We start from the raw sequence: 21119 nt of genomic DNA, 5'->3' as shown, positions 1-21119 counted from the left end.
CACCAAATGAGGAGGGGGCTGCCAAGGGACTGTAACCTGACCTCAGCAGTGATCAAGGAATGGTCACCATGCACTCAAAATTCCTTTCCCAACTCCAGGAGCAGAGGGAATTTATTATGTTTTCTTTGCAGATAAGCCCCTCAAATGGGGGCAGGGATAAGTAACTCGGGGCTGCAGTTCCCACATCAGGGTGAAGAGCCCAGGGGTGGGGGGCATGTGGCTCGGTGAACACCCGCCAGGCTCGTAGCTCAGTCACCCCCACGCTGTGCCCAGGTCCCTACAGCCGCCATGAGGGACTATAAGACTGCCTGTCATCATGTTTTTGATCTTAGCTATTCAGATAAGTGTCAGATGAAATCTCAGAGTTGTTTTGGCTTGAATTTTTCTGATGGCTAAGGATGTTGAGCATTTCCTTAAGTGTCTTTCAGCCAGTTTATATGCATCTGTTGAGAGCTCTCTGTTTAGGCTTGTACTCCATTTTTAAATTGGATTATTTGTTCTTTTGATGTCAGCTTTCTTGAGTTTTTTTTTTTGTTTGTTTGTTTTTTTTTTTTGTGGTTGTTGTATATTTTGGAGATCTGACCTCTATCTGATGTGGGTTTAGTGAAGATCTTTTCCCATTCTGTAGGCTGTCATTTTGTCTTGCTGACTGTGCCCTTTGCTTTACAGAAGCTTCTCAGTTTCAGGAGGTCCCATTTATTAATTGTTTCTCTCAGTGTCTGTGTTAATGGGGTTATATTTAGGAAGTGGTTCCCTGTGCCAATGCATTCAAGTGTACTTCCCACTTTCTCTTCTATGAGGTTCAGTATGCTTGATTTTATGTTGAAGTCTTTGATCTATTTGGAGTTGAGTTTGGTGCATGGCAATAGATATGGATCTATTTTCATTCTTCTATATGTTGTTAGCCAGTTATGCCAGCACCATTTGTTGAATATGCTTTTTCCATTTTATATTTTTAGCTTCTTTGTTGAAAATCAGGTGTATATCGCTGTGTAGATTAGTACCTGTGTCTGTGATGCGATTCCCATTGGGGACCCACATATTCTTGACAACATCTTACACTGTCAGACATTTTTATATTTTTTCATGGGAGTGTGATGAGTTGCATCATTTAGGTTTCAATAGTGCGTTCCAAGTATTAAGTTAAATGAAACATCTTTTACAACACTTGTTGGTCATGCCCTTCTGATATAAAGCTTAGTATACAGTACATGTTGATAACCAGGGAGCATCACTCCCTCATTTTAGGAAGCTCAGTTCACAGCTCACCTCACTTACTTTACTAAAGCCATCTCTTCTTAGGTGGTACAACTCTGCTCTTCTAAGAGTTAGGGGTCTCTTGAGCTTTCTTTCTCTCTACTCCCATCCCGTGTGATAGGAATTCTTGCTACAGACTCTCAACACACATGTAGTCTGCACACCTCTTTTCATTTAGACTGCTTCCACCTGGATCAATACATAGGGTGCGAATTATCACAGTGAGTTTCATGGCTTTACCCTTACTTGCTATCCAGTCTCCAAACATGGGAAGGTCATGTGACAACTGTAAACATCCCAGGATGCTTGCTAACATCTTCCAGAGTAAAATTCGAAGCCCTTATAGTGGCCCAAACAATCTTACAAGACAACAATATTAAGGATACTAATACTTTTCCTAAATTTAAAAATTACATTATTTATTTATGTGTGTATATGCTCATGGGCCACAGGTTACATGTGGAGGTCAAAGGACAATTTGAGGGAGTTGGTTCTCTTCTCCACCATGAGTCCTGGGGATGGGATTCAGGCCATCAGGCTTAGCAACAAATGTGTGTAACTTACTGGTCTAATTTTTCATTTTTAACTGGTGTATGTTCATTGTACATCATTATAGGTATCATGATGGTGTTTTCTTTCACATATACTTTTATTGTTTGCACTTTCAGGTGCTCCTCATCCTTTCTCCTTTCCCTCCGGCTAGTTCCCTTCCTTCCCCCAGATGATCTTGCTTTTACTTACTTGTCGTATGTATATAATATTTTAGGTATCAGTAGAAAACTCATGATCCACAAATGAGTAAAAAAAAAGCCACACTTGTCTATGTCTGACTTATTTTTACCTAAGATTAATCTTGAAGAGGAATGTGGGAAAAAAGTGTTCATTAGAGCAGAAGAAGCAATTGAAGAGGACTCCTGCACAGTAGGGGCTCCCTTCCAGACCCCAGACTGGGTAAAAACATCCAAACATCTGTTTTCACAGAGGAATCCTTTATTAAACGGGGAAGAAAAGTTAAAGTGTCTGCATGGTAAAGGAAATGGAGGATAAGGGAGAAAGGGAAGTGGACAAGGGAAAGGGGCAGGGATATTTACCCTGGAGGGACAAAGGATAGAGAGGAGACAGATGGGGCGCATAGGCAAATGGTGGTTTAATAAAAGTAAAGGGAGAAACCCCATGTTAGGGCGATTTTAACTGGGCATGTTGATTAGGCAAACCAAAGGGGAATTCTGATTGCTGGACTTTGGTAATCAGCCTCGGGAGGAAGTGGCTAAATAGGTGAATGAATAAGACCTTGGTGGCTAGCTTGAGGAATGTAATCTAACAGTTTGTAGCAAGGCAGAGGGAATAGAGAGAAGGGTAAGGCCTGCCAGAGCCACATGCTTTAGTGGCCTAGTGTCTCTTCAGTAGTGGGCTGCCTAACTCTCGCTTGCCTGAGGCTTGTTTTTATTGACTGCAGGAGTTGCTAGGGGACACAGGAAGGACAAACACTAAGGCACAGGCCTTTTCCCAATAGCGTAATAATTTTGAGTTTCCTATTGGATGGAGCATATCACAGAATCAGGGCCAGACTTAAAGGTGACTGGTTCTCATTGGAAGAAAGGCAAAGCCAAAGGGCAGATGGGTGAGGAAAGGTGCCTGATGTGGGAGTGGGGAGTTTGTGTCTATTTTTGAAGTTGGCCTTCCTGGGATACGTTTCAAAAGTGGCAAAGACAGCGAAACAACCAAATAAAAGGTGGGTAAGCCTTCATGAACAGTTCCACAATAGAAATGTTTAATTGGTTGTAGTATCCGATTGGAAGGATGTGAAATACTGTATGCTTTCACTTTCTGGAATAGATGCCCACTGATACACACTTTGAAAGCTGATGTGTTTATCCTTTCATTTGGACAGATTTACCCAGAGATCATCTAGATCAGTTCAGCTGGGTATTTAACCTAGCTCTCAGACTATGGGTGTCCAGAAAAAGAGACCAGGATTCTAGTCTACTAGTTCTTTAGGGTTGAGATATTTAAAGACATATTAAAGGTGAACTGGTGTGAATTCTACCAGCTGGAAGTTGTTACTGGATGATCAGCCTGCTGTATCTGGAACACAGGCTGGGAGCATGCCTCAGGTACTCCAAGATCTCCTACCAAATGAACCCAGAAACACAATTATAAATACTCCTTTTAAACCTGGGTGGTGGCGGTCAAACACGCCTTTCATCCCAGGATGCTGAGGAAGGTGGATCTCTGAGTTTGAGGCTAGCCTGTTATACGGAGTGAGTTCCAGGACAGCCAGGACTACTTAGAGAAACCTGTCTCAAAAGCAAAACCCAAAACAAAAAAACCCTAAAAAAAACAAACACCCCCCAAAACAAACAAACAAACAAACAAACACCCCAAACCAAACAAACACTCCTTTAAATTAAAGACAAAAGAACTGCAGAATGGAGAGAAATTACAGTGTTGGGATATTTAGCAGTTCTCCAAATAAGTGCGTTGAAGCCTACAAAGGGTTATGAACTTGAGCTTCCCTGATCATCGACATGGCTGGGGACCGCGCTATCTCTGCCCTCCAGAAAGGCAGTGGCTCTTTTATCTCCACAGAGGAGCTGGGCTTTTGGCTTGCGCCTAGGGTGCTACTCTGCAACCGCTTTCCAGTTTTGCATCTGCTTGGGAGAGAATTTCTATAGTAGACCCCAGTCCGCCTTGGCCCAGGCTTTCAGGCTAGGCGAGCCTAGTGGTGAGCTCAGATGTGGAGAACAGTGTTGATCAGCCTGCGGGTCATCCAAAAGGTTCAGCAAGCGAAAACGGGGAAGGGATGCACCTGTACCTGGATCTAACCACGCCTCCGAATCCTGACCCCACCAAGGGTTCCGCCTCTAGACCCCTCCCTGCCTGGATCCGCGGCACCGCCCTTATTCCCAGCCCTGAACAATGGACAGCAAGACTGGATTCCCAACACTGCATGCCCAGCTACAAGATTTCGGGCCTGCCTCAGCACGTCCTAGGTTCTACAAACTCCGCCCCCATTCCAGCCACGCCCCCTTGCACCCTACGACCCTCGGCCCAGAGCCCCAGGCGCGAGGCGCGCGTCTCTGACGTACGGCGCCCTCCGAGTGACGCACAAGTCCCGCCCCGGCCTCAAGCCCCGCCCAGGCGGTGGCCGTTCCCCGCCTCCCGCAGCCTGAGCCGCTTCTCCAGGAGCTGAGGCGGCGGCTGAGGCGGCGTTTTCCGTGTCTGCTGCGGTCTAGGTGGCGTTCCTGTCCGGCAACGAGCGGCTGTGCAGCCCCGGCGCCCGCGGGCAATGGTGCGGCGGAGCGCGCGGACGCGGGCGGCCCTACGGTGGGCATGAAGGAGGATGGAAGGACAGGACGAGGTGTCGGCGCGGGAGCAGCACTTCCACAGCCAAGTGCGAGAGTCCACGGTGCGTGGCCGGGCGGTTCCCCTGGTCCAGACCAGCACGGTCCCCTAGCTTCTTCCCGGACCTCCCGCCCACGATGGCCTTCCAGCACCCCACCGGGTCTGCTGCAGACCGATCTGACGCCCGGCGTCACTTACGTCCTCTGTCACCTGCGACCCGATCACCTGTTCCCCATCGCCTCATCTACATCCCTCTCCTGTCACCCGCTGCCCTCTCCTTTTCGTAGGTCTTACTCGCGCCACCGGCGCTCCCTCCCCTCCGCTGTGTCCTCTCTTCACCCACGTTTCATCCCTACACCTGCACTTCCTGCCCCTCCCGTCACCTTTATCCCCCCCTCCAGCCACCTGTGTCGCCTCCCCTCCCCTGCACCCTCTCTCCAGTCATCTCCTCCAGTCACTTGTGCCCACCTTTTGTCACTTGCAGTGCCCTTCTGTTACTTGCAGCCCTTCCCATCACCTATGTCCTTCCCTCCTGTCACTTGTCCCTGTTACTTGTCCTGTCACTTGGACTCTCACGCACCTCATCTGCTCCTTTCACCACCTGCTTCACCATCTTCCCCGTCTTCTTCACCCGAGGTTATTCCGCATCTCCTCCTGATGGAGGGTGGAGGGTGATGGGTGGCTGTCGCTTTTCCTCTAGTCAGGTATGGTACCTGGACTGAGCTGGCTGTGACTAAGGTGTAGGTGGTGCAGACTGCCCGGCTTCCCAAGCATCCAGTCCGGCTGTGACCCTGGCCTCCCACTCACATCCTTCCCTCTGCTCTGCTAGCCAGGACAGCTAAAAATTTGCAGAGGAGGGAAGACAGGTCTCTCCTGGGAAGGATGAGAGCAGAAGCCCACAGGGCACGGAAGCAGTTGCTCTGGAAAGGATGGGCCGCTTCATCCTCTGCTACTAGCAGGTCAGGTTGACTCCCTAAGTTCTCCTTTGATGAGCACCTTTCAGGGTATCCGACAGTGTATAAGTGGGTTTGTTTGTGTTCCCATATCTCTGTAACGGATACCCAAGTTATAAGTTTGCATCCGCCCCATATTTAGCTCACTTTTCCTGTTCAGTCAGTCACACCCTTGGTTTAAGGTGAGCAAATTCTGGTTCAGAGTAGTCCAGCTTGTGCAGTTACTGACTTTAAAAATTGATTATATGGCAGTAAAAGGAGATGCATAAATCTGCACTGATAGAATTTGGTATGCTACATTTGTTTTATTTTTATTAATTCTTTGAGTAGTTTATAGAACGTATTTTGATCATATTCACCCCCTTGCTAACTTCTCCCAGGCCTCTCCCCATCTTCTCAACTTTGTGTCATTTTTTTTAAAACCCATTTGTGCTGCCTGTATACTCTTATGTGTGTGGGCATTCATTGGAGTGTGGTTGACCTATCAGGCACCACACCCTTAAAGAAAACTGACTTTCCCTCCCTCCTCAGCAGTTAGGGATGGGTCTTCATGCCCATCTCCCATCTCCATGCTGAGATTTTGTCTGCATTGAGCTTGCCCAGATTTTGTGTGTGTGTTTCACAACTGCCCTCAGTTAATTTGTACAACTATCCTGTTGTAACGGGAAAATACTGCTTTCTTAACGCCATCTACTGTCCCCGGCTCTTGTATTCTTTTTGTCCCCTCTTCCACAGTTGTTTTAAGCCTTAAGAAGAGGGAGAGTGATACGGAAGTCCTATGTAGGTCTGAGCGTTCATTCCTTAGTCTCATTCTCTGCACCTTGCCCTCTGTTAACATTATATAAACAGAAAGCCTCTCTGATGCAGGTCGAAAGACTCACTAATCTGTGTATATAACAATAAATCATTAGGAAGCAGTTTAATATGATGTCTATTTAGCAGTGTGATAGTAGTAGGCTCTCTCTAGGGCCTATGACCCATCAGCACAGATTCTTGTCTCTAGGAGTGGTGCCAGGTATGGGTTTCCTTTCGTGGAGTGGGCCTTAAATCCAATCAGAAAGTGGTTGGTTACTCCCACAACATTTATGCCATTAGGAAGAAATATATAATTTAAAGTATGCTCTTAATAATTTTTTTCTTTTCTTCTTTTTTTTTTGGGGGGGGTAGGGGTTAGAGACAGGTTTCCCAGTAGCGTTGGAGCTTGTCTTGGAACTCGCTCTGTAGACCAGACTGGCCTCGAACTCACAGAGACCCACCTGCCTCTGTCTCCCAAGTGCTGGGATTAAAGGCATGCACCACAACCATTCGGCTATTTTTTTTTTTTTTTTCGTTTTTTGGATACATTTCTTACTAAACATGCCTGAGGAATTAATCATGGTTTCAGATGCAGAAACAGAGTTTTATTACCATGCCAGAGGCCCAGCTTTCCCCCACAGTTGTAGCTTTTGTTTCCTTCAAGAGTAGCTGCTGCTCTGGCTTCTAAAGCCATAGGTTAATTTTCACCTTATTTTTTTTTAATATTCATATATTTTATATATATGATTGTTTTGTCCTCATTTATGTCTGTATATCATGTATGCACCTGCTGCCCATGGAGGTCAGAAGAGGGCACCAGATCCCCTGGAACTGGAGTTACAAGGTGTTGTGAGTTGTCCCATTGCTACTGGGCACTGAACATGGGTCCTCTACCACTGAACTACATTGCTAGCCCAGAGAAGTGGCAGGTTTGCTCATTCTTCTGGATTTGGAGCATCTGGTGGTGGACATCTGTTAGCTCCTGAAAGTTCTGTCAGCGTGGATTTGCTCTGGCAGAGTCATAAACCTGAGACATGGCTAGTACCGCAGCACAAGTGTGCCCCTCAAGTTCTTAGGGCTGTCTTTGGAATCCCAGTGAGCACAGGTGGATATGTTGCAATGTGTGTGGGGTAACAGGCTGAAGTGCTTGTTTTGTGAAATTTGTAAGTATTACTCCTTGTTTTTTTGCATGTGGGTGGATGTCTAGTTGTTTCAACAACATGTATTATTTTCCTTATTATATTATCTTTGTGCATTGTGAATGATCAGTTAACTGTATTATTTGGTTATATTTCTAGTGTTCCTATTCTGTTCCATTAGTCAATATTTCATTAATACTATACAATTTTGATTATTTAAGTTTTATTCCTTACAAAAAGTCTTTTAATTTTATTTTTTTATTCAAATTGTGCTGATTATTTTGGGTTTTGTATCTTCACAAAAACTTTAGGATCAATTTGTGTCTGTCTACAAAGTAACTTGCTTGGATTTTGATTGGAATTGCATTCAGCTTGTAGATCAAATAGGAAGAATTAATATATTCCTGTTCATGAACATGGACTATCCTATCTCCCATTAATTAAAGTTATTTTTAGATGTCTTTCATCAAAGTTTTATCATTTTTCTTATGAATATTTTGAATATATTTTGTTAGATATTCTCTTAAAATTCACACACACACACACATACACACACATATGTTGTGTAAATGGTGTGTGATGGTTTTGACTTTAAATTTCGCTTGTCCCTGGGCTGCTGGTAGCACACACCTTTTTATTTTTTATTTTTTCAAGACAGAGTTTCTTTGTCTATCCTTGACTGTCTGACTGTCCTAGAACTAACTCTGTAGACCAGGCTGGCCTCGAACTCACAAAGAGTGAGTCTGTCTCTGCTATCCTAGTGGTAGTATTAAAGTCATGCACCACCACTGCCCAGTTATTTTTTTTTGGGGGGGCACACATATTTAATCCCAGCATTTCCACAGGTAGAGGCAGGCAGATCTGTGTTGTTTCAAGGCTATCTGCTGAGTTCTAGCCCAGTTAGGGCTATATATTGAGACCCTATCTCAAAATAAGAGCAAACAACAGCAAAACCCCAAAACTAAAATTGAAACCAAACCAAAATAAAAATTTCACTTTTCTATTCTGGCATATAGGAAAGTGATCAACTTCAGTGTACTAACCTTGTATCCTCCACTCTTGCTAGAAATATGTATTAAGATCTAGGTTTTTGTGTGTATTCATTCAGATCTGTATAATTAATAGAGATATCTGTGTACAAAGGCAGTTTTACTTATTAAAGTCCTTTTCCTTGTCTTCTTGCACTGATTAGGATTCCTAGTACTGTGTTGTGGGATATGAGAAAAGGTGCTCTTGTCTTGCTGTAGATCTTAGACAAGTGTTGCATTTCTCATTATTAAGTATGTTAGTTATTGATACTTTGTAGATTGGTATTCTTTAGCTGTTGAGGAAGGACTTTAATTTTAGGTTCTTTAGTTTTTTAAAGTTTTAAGGTTTTATTTATTTTTATATACATTGGGGTTTTGCCTGAGTATATGTGTGAGGATGCCAGATCTCTTGGTACTGGAGTTACAGACAGTTGTGAACTGACATGTGGGTGCTGGGAATTGAACCTGGGTCCTTTGGAAATGCAATTAGTTCTCTTAACTGCTGAGCCATATCTCTAGCCTGAGTCTTAGGATCTTTTAAATTTAAAATTAATATTTTTCTTATTTATTTGGTTTGGGTTTACTTTTTCTTTCATGACGAATTAATGTCTCCTAGCTAAAGTAGTGTTTTATTTATTTATTTTTTTGTAAAGTTAATACATTTTTATTTAAGGGATTTCACATGTGATTTCCTCACTGTCCATCAAGGTCACTGAAATTCAAGATTTTTGAAGGTAGTCCTTTTTCAAAGAGCCAATGCTTAATTCAGTTGTGCTATCAGACCATAATTCTTTTATTTATCTATGCATTAAAGACAGACATATTCATGAAAACTTCAAAGTTCTTCATTGAAGAGTCTTTATATCAATTTCTTCAATTTACTTTAGGAACCATTTTAGTGCAGGTTTGCCTCTCACTTGCTGACACCCTATGCCTCTAAAGAATGACTTCAGACCATATTCATTCCTGTCACATTCAGAATACTATGGGTCTGTGTGCAGGATATGCCAGAGTTACATTGAAACAAACTTTATTCATAGGTATCTTCAACTCTGACCTCATTCATTTTCAAGACAAGCCTTTGATATTCACATGTTCATCTCCTTCCCAGGGCTTTCTGTCCTCTGCCCAGTATTTTTGGCTTTAGGAACTTTTTTAAAGACTCAAGTTTCTTTCTTACTCTTCTCTTGTTATATATTGACTTTTCTCTTCTTTGGGAATTTCAAACTTATCATAAATTGTTCTCTACCAATTTGATATCACATTCATTATATTCAGGGATATATTCCCTCCTCATAGTCTGTTATGAATCTTCAATAGGAGAAATGGGCCCATCATCATCCAAATACTCATATCTCTGTCAAGATCTTCCTCTTCTACAACTTCATCAGCATGCATTTGCTTTACAAATTCCTTAAGGTGGTGTCCATACTTCAGTGTTTCAGTGTGGTGGAAAAAATTCTCTTGCAGGCAGGGTGGTGGTGGTGCACAACTTTAATCCCAGCACTCCAGAGGCAGAGGCAGGTGGATCTTTGTGAACTTGAGGCCAGCCTGCTTTATAGCGCTAACTCCAGGACAGCCAAGGCTACATACACAAAGAAACCCTGTCTGGAAAAACCAACCCACCAACTCACCCACCCACCAACCAACCAAACCAAACCAAACCAACCAACCAATCAAACCAACCAAACAAACCAACCAAACAAACCAACCAAACAAACCAACAAACAACCAAACAAAAAACAACAATAAACATTCTCTTGCAATAGCCCCTGCACATACCAGAGCTATGTGCACCACTCACCTCCTCCTCTACCATGCCAAAAATCTGTTCTATTTATCTATTCAATTAAAAAAGTATTTCGGAACTATACTTTTTTGGTACATGATGATCAATGATAGTTATGTGGGTTATATCATTTATTTTTTTGGGTTATATATTTTTTCAACAATTTTTATTTATTTGTAAGTGTTCTACATGTATACTTGCATGCCAGAAGAGGGTGCCAGATTCTATTATAGATGGTTGTGAGCCACCATGTGGTTGTTAGGAATTGAACTCAGGACCTCTGGAAGAGCAGTCATTGCTCTTAACTGTTGAATCATCTCTCTAGTCCCAATCACAACTATGTAATGCGTATTAATTGTACCAATTGGATTTTACTGTGACCTTTCTATGTACTCATACATCCTTATTTGATTGTGTCTACTTCTTCCCTTTTTGCTGTCCTCTTCTTTTATACACTCCTTGGTCCTTTTATCCTTCTCTAATATTCCCTCTTCTACTTTTAGGTCTTTAATAAAATTAGTTTTCACCTATGGAAAAACTTGTAATATTTCTATTTCTTATCTGTCTTCACTTAACATGAATTCTTCATTTTCTTCCATTTTCTTGCAAATCACACAGTTTCAGCCTCCTTCCAAGCTGAGTAATTCTCCACTGTTTATAATGCCATATTTCCTTGGTTCAGTCATCTGTCAGTAGGCATCTAGGCTATTGTGAATGGTATCATAGTAAACACAGGAATGCAGATTTCACTTTCACGGTGTATATATTCAGGAGTAGCATAACTGGGTCATATACAGTTTTTTTTTTTTTTAGAAATCTCCATTTCCATAGTGGCTGTACTGATTCACATGCTTTCCAGTGTGTATAAAGTTTCCTTTTTGTTCATATCTTCATCAGCATTTTGGATAACAGCCATTTTGACTGACATGAAATGGAGCCTCAGTGGAGTCTTGATTGGCATTTTCCTGATAGCTAAGGATGTTGAGCATTTAAAAATATGTTTATTGGCCATTTGTGTTTCTCCTCTTTTTTTAAAATAATAAGTATCTGTTTAGATCATGTGTCATTTTTTTGATTGAATTATTTGTTATTTTGTTATAAGAGTTAATAATGGGCCAATCAGTTTATAACTAATGTAGACCTCTGTACATTTCTTTGGGGCTGAATGGCTAAAGGCCAAGTGGGACAGAAAATCTCAGTCAACAGAATGATGCCCAACGTGTGGACAACTGCATTTACATAAAGCCTGAGAGAGCTTGGGAAGTAATTCTAGACATAAAATAAAAGAGTTAAACACGGCTTATTGGTAACAGCAATTTCTTGGGTGGGCTCTGCTTGCTAGAGACAAGTGCTCTCATTTTAGAGAGGCTTCCTGACTCAGCTTTAGCTGCAAAAAGTTTGCAGCCCTTTTAAGAGGTTCTGCCACAAAACACTTAAATGGTGTTTATGAATAGCCTACAACATGCTTCTTGGTGGCAGCCCAGACCTTGAAATGCCATAGAGTTGTGACAATAAACATGGCTCTGGCCAGTACCGCCACCATGAGGCTGGAATCTCAGAAAGCTAAGGAATGGGCTGAATCCAGCTATCAAAGCCACGGCTTTAATCCTAGCCCATATCACTTAGCAAATTAAATATTCATGTGATCAGGAAAAGAGAGATATACAGTAAAGATAGACTCAGGTGAAGAAAACCTCTAAATGGTTTACAGTGTGTTTAAAAATATATGTAGGCTTGGGAGAAAAAAAGGATAAAGTCCTTAACATAAAGAAAGAGTAGTTGGGTGTGGTGGCATACACCTTTAATCCCAACTCTTGGTAGGCAGAGGCAGGTGGATCTCTGTGAGTTCAAGGACAGCCTGGTCTACAGAGGGAGTTCCAGGACAACCAAAGATACACAGAGAAACCCTGTCTCAAAAAACAAAAAATCAAAAATAAAAGAAATAGAGGTTAATATAAAGCCATGTAAAGATGAAAAATACACAGACAGTCTGGATACTGTATATTATTATATTCTCTGAATTGTTTGAATGCTGAGGAAGGAGCAACAGCTGCTAAAAGATATTTGTTTATAAATGCTGCTGAATTAATCCAAGATAGGTATTTTGAAAATACCTTGACTTCAAATTGAGATTAAAAGTATGTTACTTTGGAGAAGAGGTTTTGCTTTTGTTTTCACAGAAAATGAGAGGCTATGGATTTATTCTGGGCTAAGGAAAATAAGGTTTGATCAAGGAAGACCCCTGAGAAATCTCTGATAGGAGCGGATGGCCCAGATGTCTGAGTTCTACATCCAGAACAGCCTCAAGACTGCTGGCTGAGATGATCAAGCCTCACAGGCTACTCCAGTCATGACTTAATCATAATTCTAAATTTTCTTTAGGTTCCCATAAGATTATTAGTGCCCCAGTTCAGCAGGAAGTAGCCTGAAAAACTACAACCACATTCTCCTTGTCTGGTCACCCTGCCTAAACTTCCTATCTGGCTACTGGTGAATCAGTGTTTTATTAAATCAATATGATTGACAAATCTTTACAGTGTACAAGAGCATTATTCCATAGCAAAACTGTTTCTTCTATAAGTAGCCTTATAGAAGTCATGATTCCTCTTTGCAGCAGCAGTGAAATAAGACAGAGGTGGTAAGAGGGAGTGGGCTATTGCTGTGAGAGTGCTGACTATGCTGCTTTGGGGAGAAATAGGCAAGACCTTTTTGGACTAGGAAAGTAAATGAATGCTCTAGGTGGTGTTTAATAAACTAGCATAGTAGGAGCTTAAAAGACATTATTTCTGAGAGCTATGTGAACCTTGAATCTCAACTCAAGAGGTTTCAATAGTGGAATAATATTAGCAACTGGGCTAGAAATCACTCTTGTGATACATTGGCAAAGAATGTCACTGCTTTTTGCCCTTGTCTTAAAAATCTCTAGGCTGAAATGAAAAGCTTTGAACTAATTTCAATAGCAGAGATTTCAAGACAGCCTAATATTGACAAGGTGATGCAGGCCTGCAATGAAAAAGAACAAGGAGGGCAACAAGAAATATAAAACACGGGTTGGAGAGATGGCTCAGTGATTAAGAGCACTGACTGCTCTTTCAGAGAATTTGGGTTCAATTCCCAGCACTCCCATGGTAGCTCACAACTGTCTGTAACTTCAGGATCCAACACAGATATACATACAAACAAAACACCAATAAAATAAAAATAAAATAAAAGAAACAAGGCATGCATTTCTAAAACAAAGTAAAAGCTCAAAAGTATAAAACACAATTTTAGGAGAAAAAGAACACCAGAAATTGAATGTTGGAGTCAAGGTTTGTGCTGAGAGAGATGGAGAAATGGACTAAAAAGTATGATATCCTTATTGTGAGACACTACCCAGCCAATCCTGCAACTTGTGAAAGGAAAAGTCCTGTGGAATTATCTGTTCCTAGAAAAGAAGCAACAAAGGAAAGTTTATGCAAACGTAATGTGAAGAGTGACCATGCTCTACCCTAAGTATATAGCTGAACTTGGCAGCACTGACCATGTGGTTCTGGCCTTAGAGTCGTGAAGGATACAGGAGAAAAGGTTGTGGAATCTTCCTTCAAAGTTAAGAAAATCTGCTAAGGCCAGTCTGGCAGTAAAGCGCTTGCATGGAGATCTGGAGAGGCCATTGTACAAAACTTTGAAAGTGAAATCTGGATTGTGTTTGAGATCCTAACATATTGGAGATGTTAGGGCCATGGAATACTTCCAAGAAGAGCTACATATAGGGTAAGGAACCAGCTTGAGGGAGGGGAGGGGCTGTGTCACACTCAGCAAAGTTGGAAGGGGTGAAGTCATGTAAGTCCTTTGACTTTGGAAATAGAGCTACAGAATTTCGAGTTTGCCTTGCTGGTTTTTGGTCTTGCTTTGGCTCAGTATTTTCTTACTATACCCCCTTTCCTTCCTTTTGGAACAGTAATGTATATCCTGTTACATTGTATGTTGGAAGTATGAATCTGCTTTTTTATTTATAGTTTGCAGGGAGTTACAGTTAAAACATTGCCTTGAATCTCAGAAGAGACTGGGCTTTTAAACTGTGTTTGAGATGGAAAGATATGGCATCTTTGAAGTTGAACTAAATGCATTTTACATTAAGATATAGCCAGGGGAGCCTATAGGGACCAGGGAGTAGAATGTGGTGGTTTGAATAAGAATGGCTCCGTAGGCTCATATATTTGAATAGTTGGATCCCAGCTTGGAAAGGATTAGGTGTGTCCTTGGTGGAGGAGGTGTTTCACTAGGGGTTTCAAAAGCTCATTCTGGTCTCAGCTGTATATTTCTGTAACATGTGAATGGAGAGTTGAGACAAATGGATCCTGGAGTTTACGAGCAGTCACATGATCTTTTAATATACTGTTGAATTCCATTTATACCTATTTTATTGAGGGTTTTTGCATATGTATCCATGTATATTGGTTTACAGTTTTTGTATTTTATAAGGTTTTGGTAGCAAGGTAATACTGCCTCTGTAGGATGAGTTTGGAAGTATCTCTTCCCTTTCTATTTTGTGAAATAGTTCAAGGATCTATTTTTTCCTACTTATACCTTTTAATTTACTTCGTACCTTTTAAGTTAACTCCAGTTTTATCTGGGAATAAAAATAGAAACTCAATCCCAGCACTCTGGAGGCAGAGGCAGGCGGATCTCTGAGTTTGAGACCAGCCTGGTCTACAGAGTGAGTTCCAGGACAGCCAGGGTTACAGTAGGGAAACAGCTGTATATTTATTCATCTCTCCATTTATCTGTCCATCCATTTATACATGTATGGTACCAGCTTGGATTAGAATGGCTGGCAGTAAACCCCCAGATCCACTTGTCTCGACTCCCTGTGCTCTGGGGTTACAGATGTATGCTGCTGAGCCTTGTTTTTATGTGGTGCTAGGGATCTCAACTCATGTTCTCATGTTTGTGTAGCGAGTGTTTTACTCACTGAGCCATCTTGCTGATATTTTTTTTAAAAAATAACTATTTGAGTCTTTGTGTCTTTCATTCATCTGGATTTTTAAGTTTTCCTTGTCTTTGAGGAATTTCAAAGAAGTACAATTTGAATTTGCTTTAATTGGTTGTTAGTCTGTAGACTTTCTGAATACTTATGTCTTTATGTTTGGATTAATGGTATTAAAATAAATCTGGTGCAGACAATGAGCCTCTCAGTAACAGCTCTTGGTTCTTAGGCTGGGAGAGATGTTTCTGGTCCTGCTTGGCTTCTTTCAATTTTAGATCTTAAATAAGAAGATAAATAGTAAAAATTTGTTATAATGCTCTGGCTTGTATCTAAGTTCAAAGCTATTCTTGAAATTTAAGACTATTAGCTTTTGACAGTACATATTAAATAAACTTAGATCACTGGGGACTAGGTTCCCTCAATTCAAATCAGGTCTAAAGGCATACGGCTCCCCAGGTCTTGAATCACCTTTTGCACAGGCTGCATGTCTCTGAGAAGTGCTGTGGGTTTCTTTGGGAGGGTGGTAGCATGACTGTTCTTCTCTGGCAGCAGAGGAAAGCTCTTTGTCCTCGGAGCCCTGCCAAACACTGAGCTGACCCATCATCTCCTGTGAGCTGGAATAAAAGCTACTGGCTGTAAATATAAACATTCCATTTATGTTTTTAGAATTTGTAGCCTTACCCATACTCTTGAATATATTGCTTTCCCTTGGTTTCTTTCTCTGGATTCTGGCTCCTAGGGCCTTTTGTTCACTAACTTTCATTATATTTTATTACATTACCACTTCTGTATGAATTCCCTGGAGTTTCTGAAATTCTTTTCACTTTTAAATATCATTTAAAAAATTCTAAACATCTTTGGTGAAAACTTCTATTCTTATTTTGAGGGAAGTGTTGAAGATCTATTCTAGTTTAACTTTTTTGAGAATTTTATATGAACATTCAATGTATTTTGATTCTATTCATCATCCACTTCTCCCAGATTCACCCCTGACTTTGTTTTCTCTCACCCCTTCCTCTCCCTTCTTTTTCTCTTTTCTTCCTCCCTCTCCTCCCCTATTCTCCTCTCCCCTCCCCTCCCCTCCTCTCCTCTCCTCTCCTCTGCTCTCCCATCAAGCCCATTTTGGGCTGTCCATATACTTCTGAGTATGGGGCCATTCACTGGAGAGTGGTTAACCTCCTAGTCACATACCCTTCAAGAATACTGTCTCTCTCCAGAAGCCTTTAAATCTCTGTAGCTCCTCAGCTAAGGGTAGAGGCTTGTGAACCCCTCCCACTCCATGCTGGAATCAAGTTCTTACACAGATCTTGTTCAGACAACCAAAGCTGCTGTGAGTTCCTGAGTGCAGAGAGCCTGTCATGTCCAGAAGACAACTTTTCTCTGGTCCTTCCCAACTCTTTGGCTCTTGTAGTATTTCGGTTTCTTCTTCCACCAAACATCTATTTTTCTACTGTCCTTGTTTTTTTCACTGCAGCCCTATGTCTGCTCTGGCCTCTGCTCTTCGGTTTCTCAGCCTGTCCTTGGCTTCACTGTCTTCCAGTCTTCTTGGATTTCACTTTGTTTTGCATTTTCATAAGCCCGTACTTCTCTAGCCATGGTCAAGGGCTTCCTGTGACTGGAGGTTAAACCTGGGAAAATGAGCCTGTGAAGAACTTGTAGAATTGGACTGAAAAGGGTGCTTAGCTCAGGAGTCAGAGGAGCTAACTGGTACAGGCTGAGGAAAAGGGAAGCCATCAGATAAGAAAGGATAATACTGACAGAGGTTGCTGCATAGAGGCCAAGGAACGTTAGGACCTGTAGTTTGGCTGTTGGGTCATCACTTCCACTGACACAGAGGGGGGGCAGGTTGGAGGGGTGCAGGAAGAGAAGGGAAGAAGTAAGAATAGGGAGAAGGGAGAGAAACCAGAAGTCTGAAAGTATCTGGGCTGTTGTTTCTTGGGGGCTCTATCTACATCGTCTCAGTATCAGAATCAAACATCAAGTTTTACATCATTGTCAGGCCTTAGGTGTCGGGATTCTAGCCTGGGTTTTCCTGGAACTTTAAAGGCCATTTAATCTCACTTTATTATTTGCTCTTGTTATATTTCTCTATTTATTTGTCCTCTTCTTCCACTTTCCATATAGAATTTTAGTTTGATAAATTGTACCAAAGGAATGAAAGGAAACAAAAGAGGTAATTTAGACAAACCTACTTAACCTAACAATGGAACTTAAATATTTGTGCTCACCTTTCCCCTTTTCCTTCTTTAAAACTGAGGACAACATAATGGTCTGTTATTAGACAATAAGTAAATTCTAGTGCTGGGGCATGCTTAGGAAGTACCAGCCACAGGGGCAGTGGCGGTACACCCCTTGTCAAGATGTCATGTGAGGAAAGAGTTGTGCGACAAAGGATGAGAGATTCAGACATCCTAGAGTTGGTTTGAAAAGCTGAGACAATAGTGACCCCAAGGGTCTGATGCAGGATGGATCTGGTGTGCTCAACTGAAGAGGAAAGTAGGAGATGAGAGCAGAGATGAGTGTAAATGCCCTCTTTCCCTTCTCTCAGGCCTTTTCCTTTCTCTTTCCAGCTCTTCCCAGAATCTACGTCAGCCAGGCTTTTGTTTCCACTAAAACTCTTGTCAAAGTTGCAGTAACTTCCATGGTACCTAACCCAGTGGTCAGCTGTACCGCCATCATTATTATGGTCTCCTCCTCTTCTCTTTTCTCCCTTCCCTCATCATTCCCTGCCTCCTTATCCAGAACGAATACTCAGTCAGTCCCTCAGCTTCACGATTATTTCAGCATTATTCCATTTTATTCTTCTGTTTTTTGACTGCTGAATTATTCATTCTCTCTTCTGTAACTTTTCTCATCTTTGAAAAAAGCCTTCTGTCTTTGAATTCCTCTTCACAGTTCCTTTGTTTTGCTGCAGCACTAGAGAAGAACTCCAGTGCATTTCTTTCTGCTTGCACTTCTCTTTCCAGCTCTTCCTGGAATCCACTTTAGCTGGGCTTTTGTCTCCACTACTCCAGAAAAACAGTTCTTGTCAAGGTTGCAGTGACTTCCGTGGCACCAAATCCATTTGTCAATCTCCTTTTCTCGTCTTGCTTGGCCTGTCAGCAGTATTTGACACTGTTGCAAATTCCTTTTTCCTTCCTGTGGATCAGGAGATATGCAGGCCCTTGGTGCCCCACCCTTTCTAACTGCTTGTCTGGCAGCCTCTTCACTGATGCTGAACATCTGAGAGTTACACTTTGATTTTAGACTTCTCTACCTGCTTTTGCATCTTATTCTTAGGACATTTTGTGTCATCTGCTTATTATTATTTTTTAAGTTTATAACCTAGCATTTCCTCTGAATACACACACACACACACACACACACACACACACACACACACACACACAGAGAGAGAGAGAGAGAGAGAGAGAGAGAGAGAGACCTACAGACCCTACTCACTCAGCTTCCCTTCTTCATAGTGTATACTTCAAACTCAGCAGAACCCGGTCCTCCTTGGGATCATTCCTTTTGTAATCTTCCCCGTTTCGGACTTGACAACTCACTCTTTCCAGTGTCTCAGGACTAGAACTTTGTGTTTATTTTTAATGAGTCCTAGCAGGCCTTCTCTCAAAACACAACTCAGTCATTTCTTAATGCCTCACTCTGCAGCTCTGAGTGATGTTTCTTCTCCATTGTCTTTTTCTGGTCTCTGCTTCTGTTCTGGCAATAGGGGTGAGTTTCTTTACTGAATCTGATCCAGTCACTCTTCTGTTCACAATCTTACATGGATTCCTGTCTCCCCAGGGTCAGAGCCAACCTGTCAGTTACCATGTGTAAGTGCCAGCACCTGGAACAAAGTCCTCTGTGCCCTGACGCCTATTAATCCCTAGTTCATCTCTTATTCTTCACTTTCGTTTGAGCACACTAGAGCCATCTTGTCTCAGGCCCCTGACATTATTATTGTCTTTGTATCACACACTGCTAGTCTTACTCTTTTTGTCACATCATTCTTCCTCAGGTGACATCCTGGTGAGATGAGCTACCACTGTTATTGTTTTCCTAGGCCCAGACTAGCCATCCTCAAACACACTGTAATTTAGTTACCTGTTATCTAATAGATATTTAGTATCTAATAGATAATAGATAGTATCGTTATTTCTGTCTCTGGAATGTGTGTCACAAGGGTGCACCTTTGCTCACTAGTGTCCTCAGTGTTAGAATAGGTTCCTGGATGTAGTAAGCCTCACAAATCAGCTCAGAAAGCCTCTGTCAGCTACCCGAATCCAACTTTAACCTCATTGTGTTACTGCCAAGTTACTCCTCTTTCCTTGCTCTTGGAAACAAGACTGACTTCTACTGCATTGTAGACCATTATTTCTTTATGTTTCTTCTTTGTTTGATTTTTGCTTTTGACCCATTTTGTGTGCTTCAGAGGATTTCAAGATGAGGTTTAACTCTACTAGTGTCCTCTTGTTATCCTGTGTTCCTAACATCCGTCATGCTTCCAGAACAGGTGTTAGGATTGTCTTTAATCACTCTCCCACATGTATTGAGTGCTATTGTTTAAAAAACGGCAGGAAGGAGTCATACCATACAACAGGGCTCACATGGGGGTTTATTGGAAAAGGAGAAAGAAGGGGCAGAGAAGGGGACAGAGAGTGTGGCATAAAGTGGGGGGGGGCAGAGACCAGTCCCTGAATACAAGAGTGGCGGGAGAGATGGGGGAGTGGGCAAGGTCCACCTTTTATAAGGGAACATAGAGAATATGCACAGTGGGTGCCCTTAGTGGCTGCAGCTGAGGATGTATCCTGTCAGGACCATAAGGGAAGACCAGTACAAATGCCTGAATATTAACGTTCCTCCCTTTTGTTTATTATTAAAAGGGGAGGAGTTAGGGTAGTTATTATAAAAAATTGAAGCAGGGATAAGGAAGCTGTGTTCTTGAGACTCTGCTTCCTGCGGACCTGGGAGGCATCAGTCATCTTTGGGGGACCTGAGAAAACTGGGGTGCTGGCTGTGTTCTGAGGTAACTGGCTGTTTCACTTCACTGTCCAGGCTCTGTGGAACCATCAGGCACCACTTGGACATAGCAAAATGCTGTTTGAAGTGCGTTCGAGGCAACTCCCTGGAGCTCCGAGAACTTTGAATTTACACAGAGATATGTTTTAGACACATTAGAAAGCAACCAAAGAGAATTTAAAATCCTGAGCTTGTGGCTGTGATACTATAGTGGTAGAGTATAATGTTTAGTGCTCCGCCAGAACTAGACTAATGGCTTACCAGAATTCCATTAATTAATGTCAAGATTGTGAACAGTAACAGAGCGCACGAGAGAAATCTGGAACATGTTTTATTCTTTTATACATCTCAGATCGCTTTCTCCTCATCAGCATTTAAGCTTTCCTGTCTTCACATAAACAAACCTAACACACCTGGTCCTTCCCATCCACCCTCTTTCCATCCGATACCAGGACACAGGTGGTTGATGACTAAGGGCCGTCAATAGTAAAAAGTGAAACAGAACAAATTTGTACCACACAGTACTTGTCCTGAGAAGACAAGAAAAAGGGACAGGAAAGATCACCAGGGCCACATAGAAACAGGAGAAGGGGGCCTGTGAGCAGGAACTGAAGGAGCACAGAGGCCAGCATTGCTCTTGGCAAGCCATGAGCCCTCTGCCCAAATGCCCAACTCTGGAAAAAGGACCCTCTTGGGGGGCCAGAAACTCCATTATAGAATATATATCTTGTTTATTAAATAGCTTATTTATCAAATATATGACATCACTTATTTAAATTCTCTAGAAGCTTGGTATTGACCACATGACAAAGATGTAAGTACTTAGGTGTAAATCTCTAAGTC

The 21119-nt window shown here is 42.0% G+C and overlaps 1 protein-coding gene across 3 annotated transcripts in view; it reads left to right on the top strand.

Annotated features, from left to right (window-relative positions):
• The first annotated feature begins 4398 nt into the window (after positions 1-4398).
• Positions 4399-21119, top strand: part of Lmbr1 (limb development membrane protein 1) — a 141123-nt gene continuing 124402 nt past the window's right edge. Inside the window, exon 1 of one of the 3 annotated variants that reach the window (XM_085691103.2) lies at positions 4399-4666. In XM_085691103.2, coding sequence (XP_085547229.1) covers positions 4601-4666 — 66 coding nt within the window. In that variant the 5' untranslated portion in view covers positions 4399-4600. The remainder of the gene's footprint in view (positions 4667-21119) is intronic. The other 2 variants (XM_048440175.3, XM_048440173.3) reach the window with 2 other exon arrangements.

The sequence above is a fragment of the Myodes glareolus genome, chromosome 6 (genome assembly GCF_982192425.1).
Source record: "Myodes glareolus chromosome 6, mMyoGla1.1, whole genome shotgun sequence".
Lineage (NCBI taxonomy): Eukaryota > Metazoa > Chordata > Mammalia > Rodentia > Cricetidae > Myodes > Myodes glareolus.
Note: the sequence above shows the minus strand (reverse complement) of the source record. Positions and strands in the feature narration are given on the sequence as shown.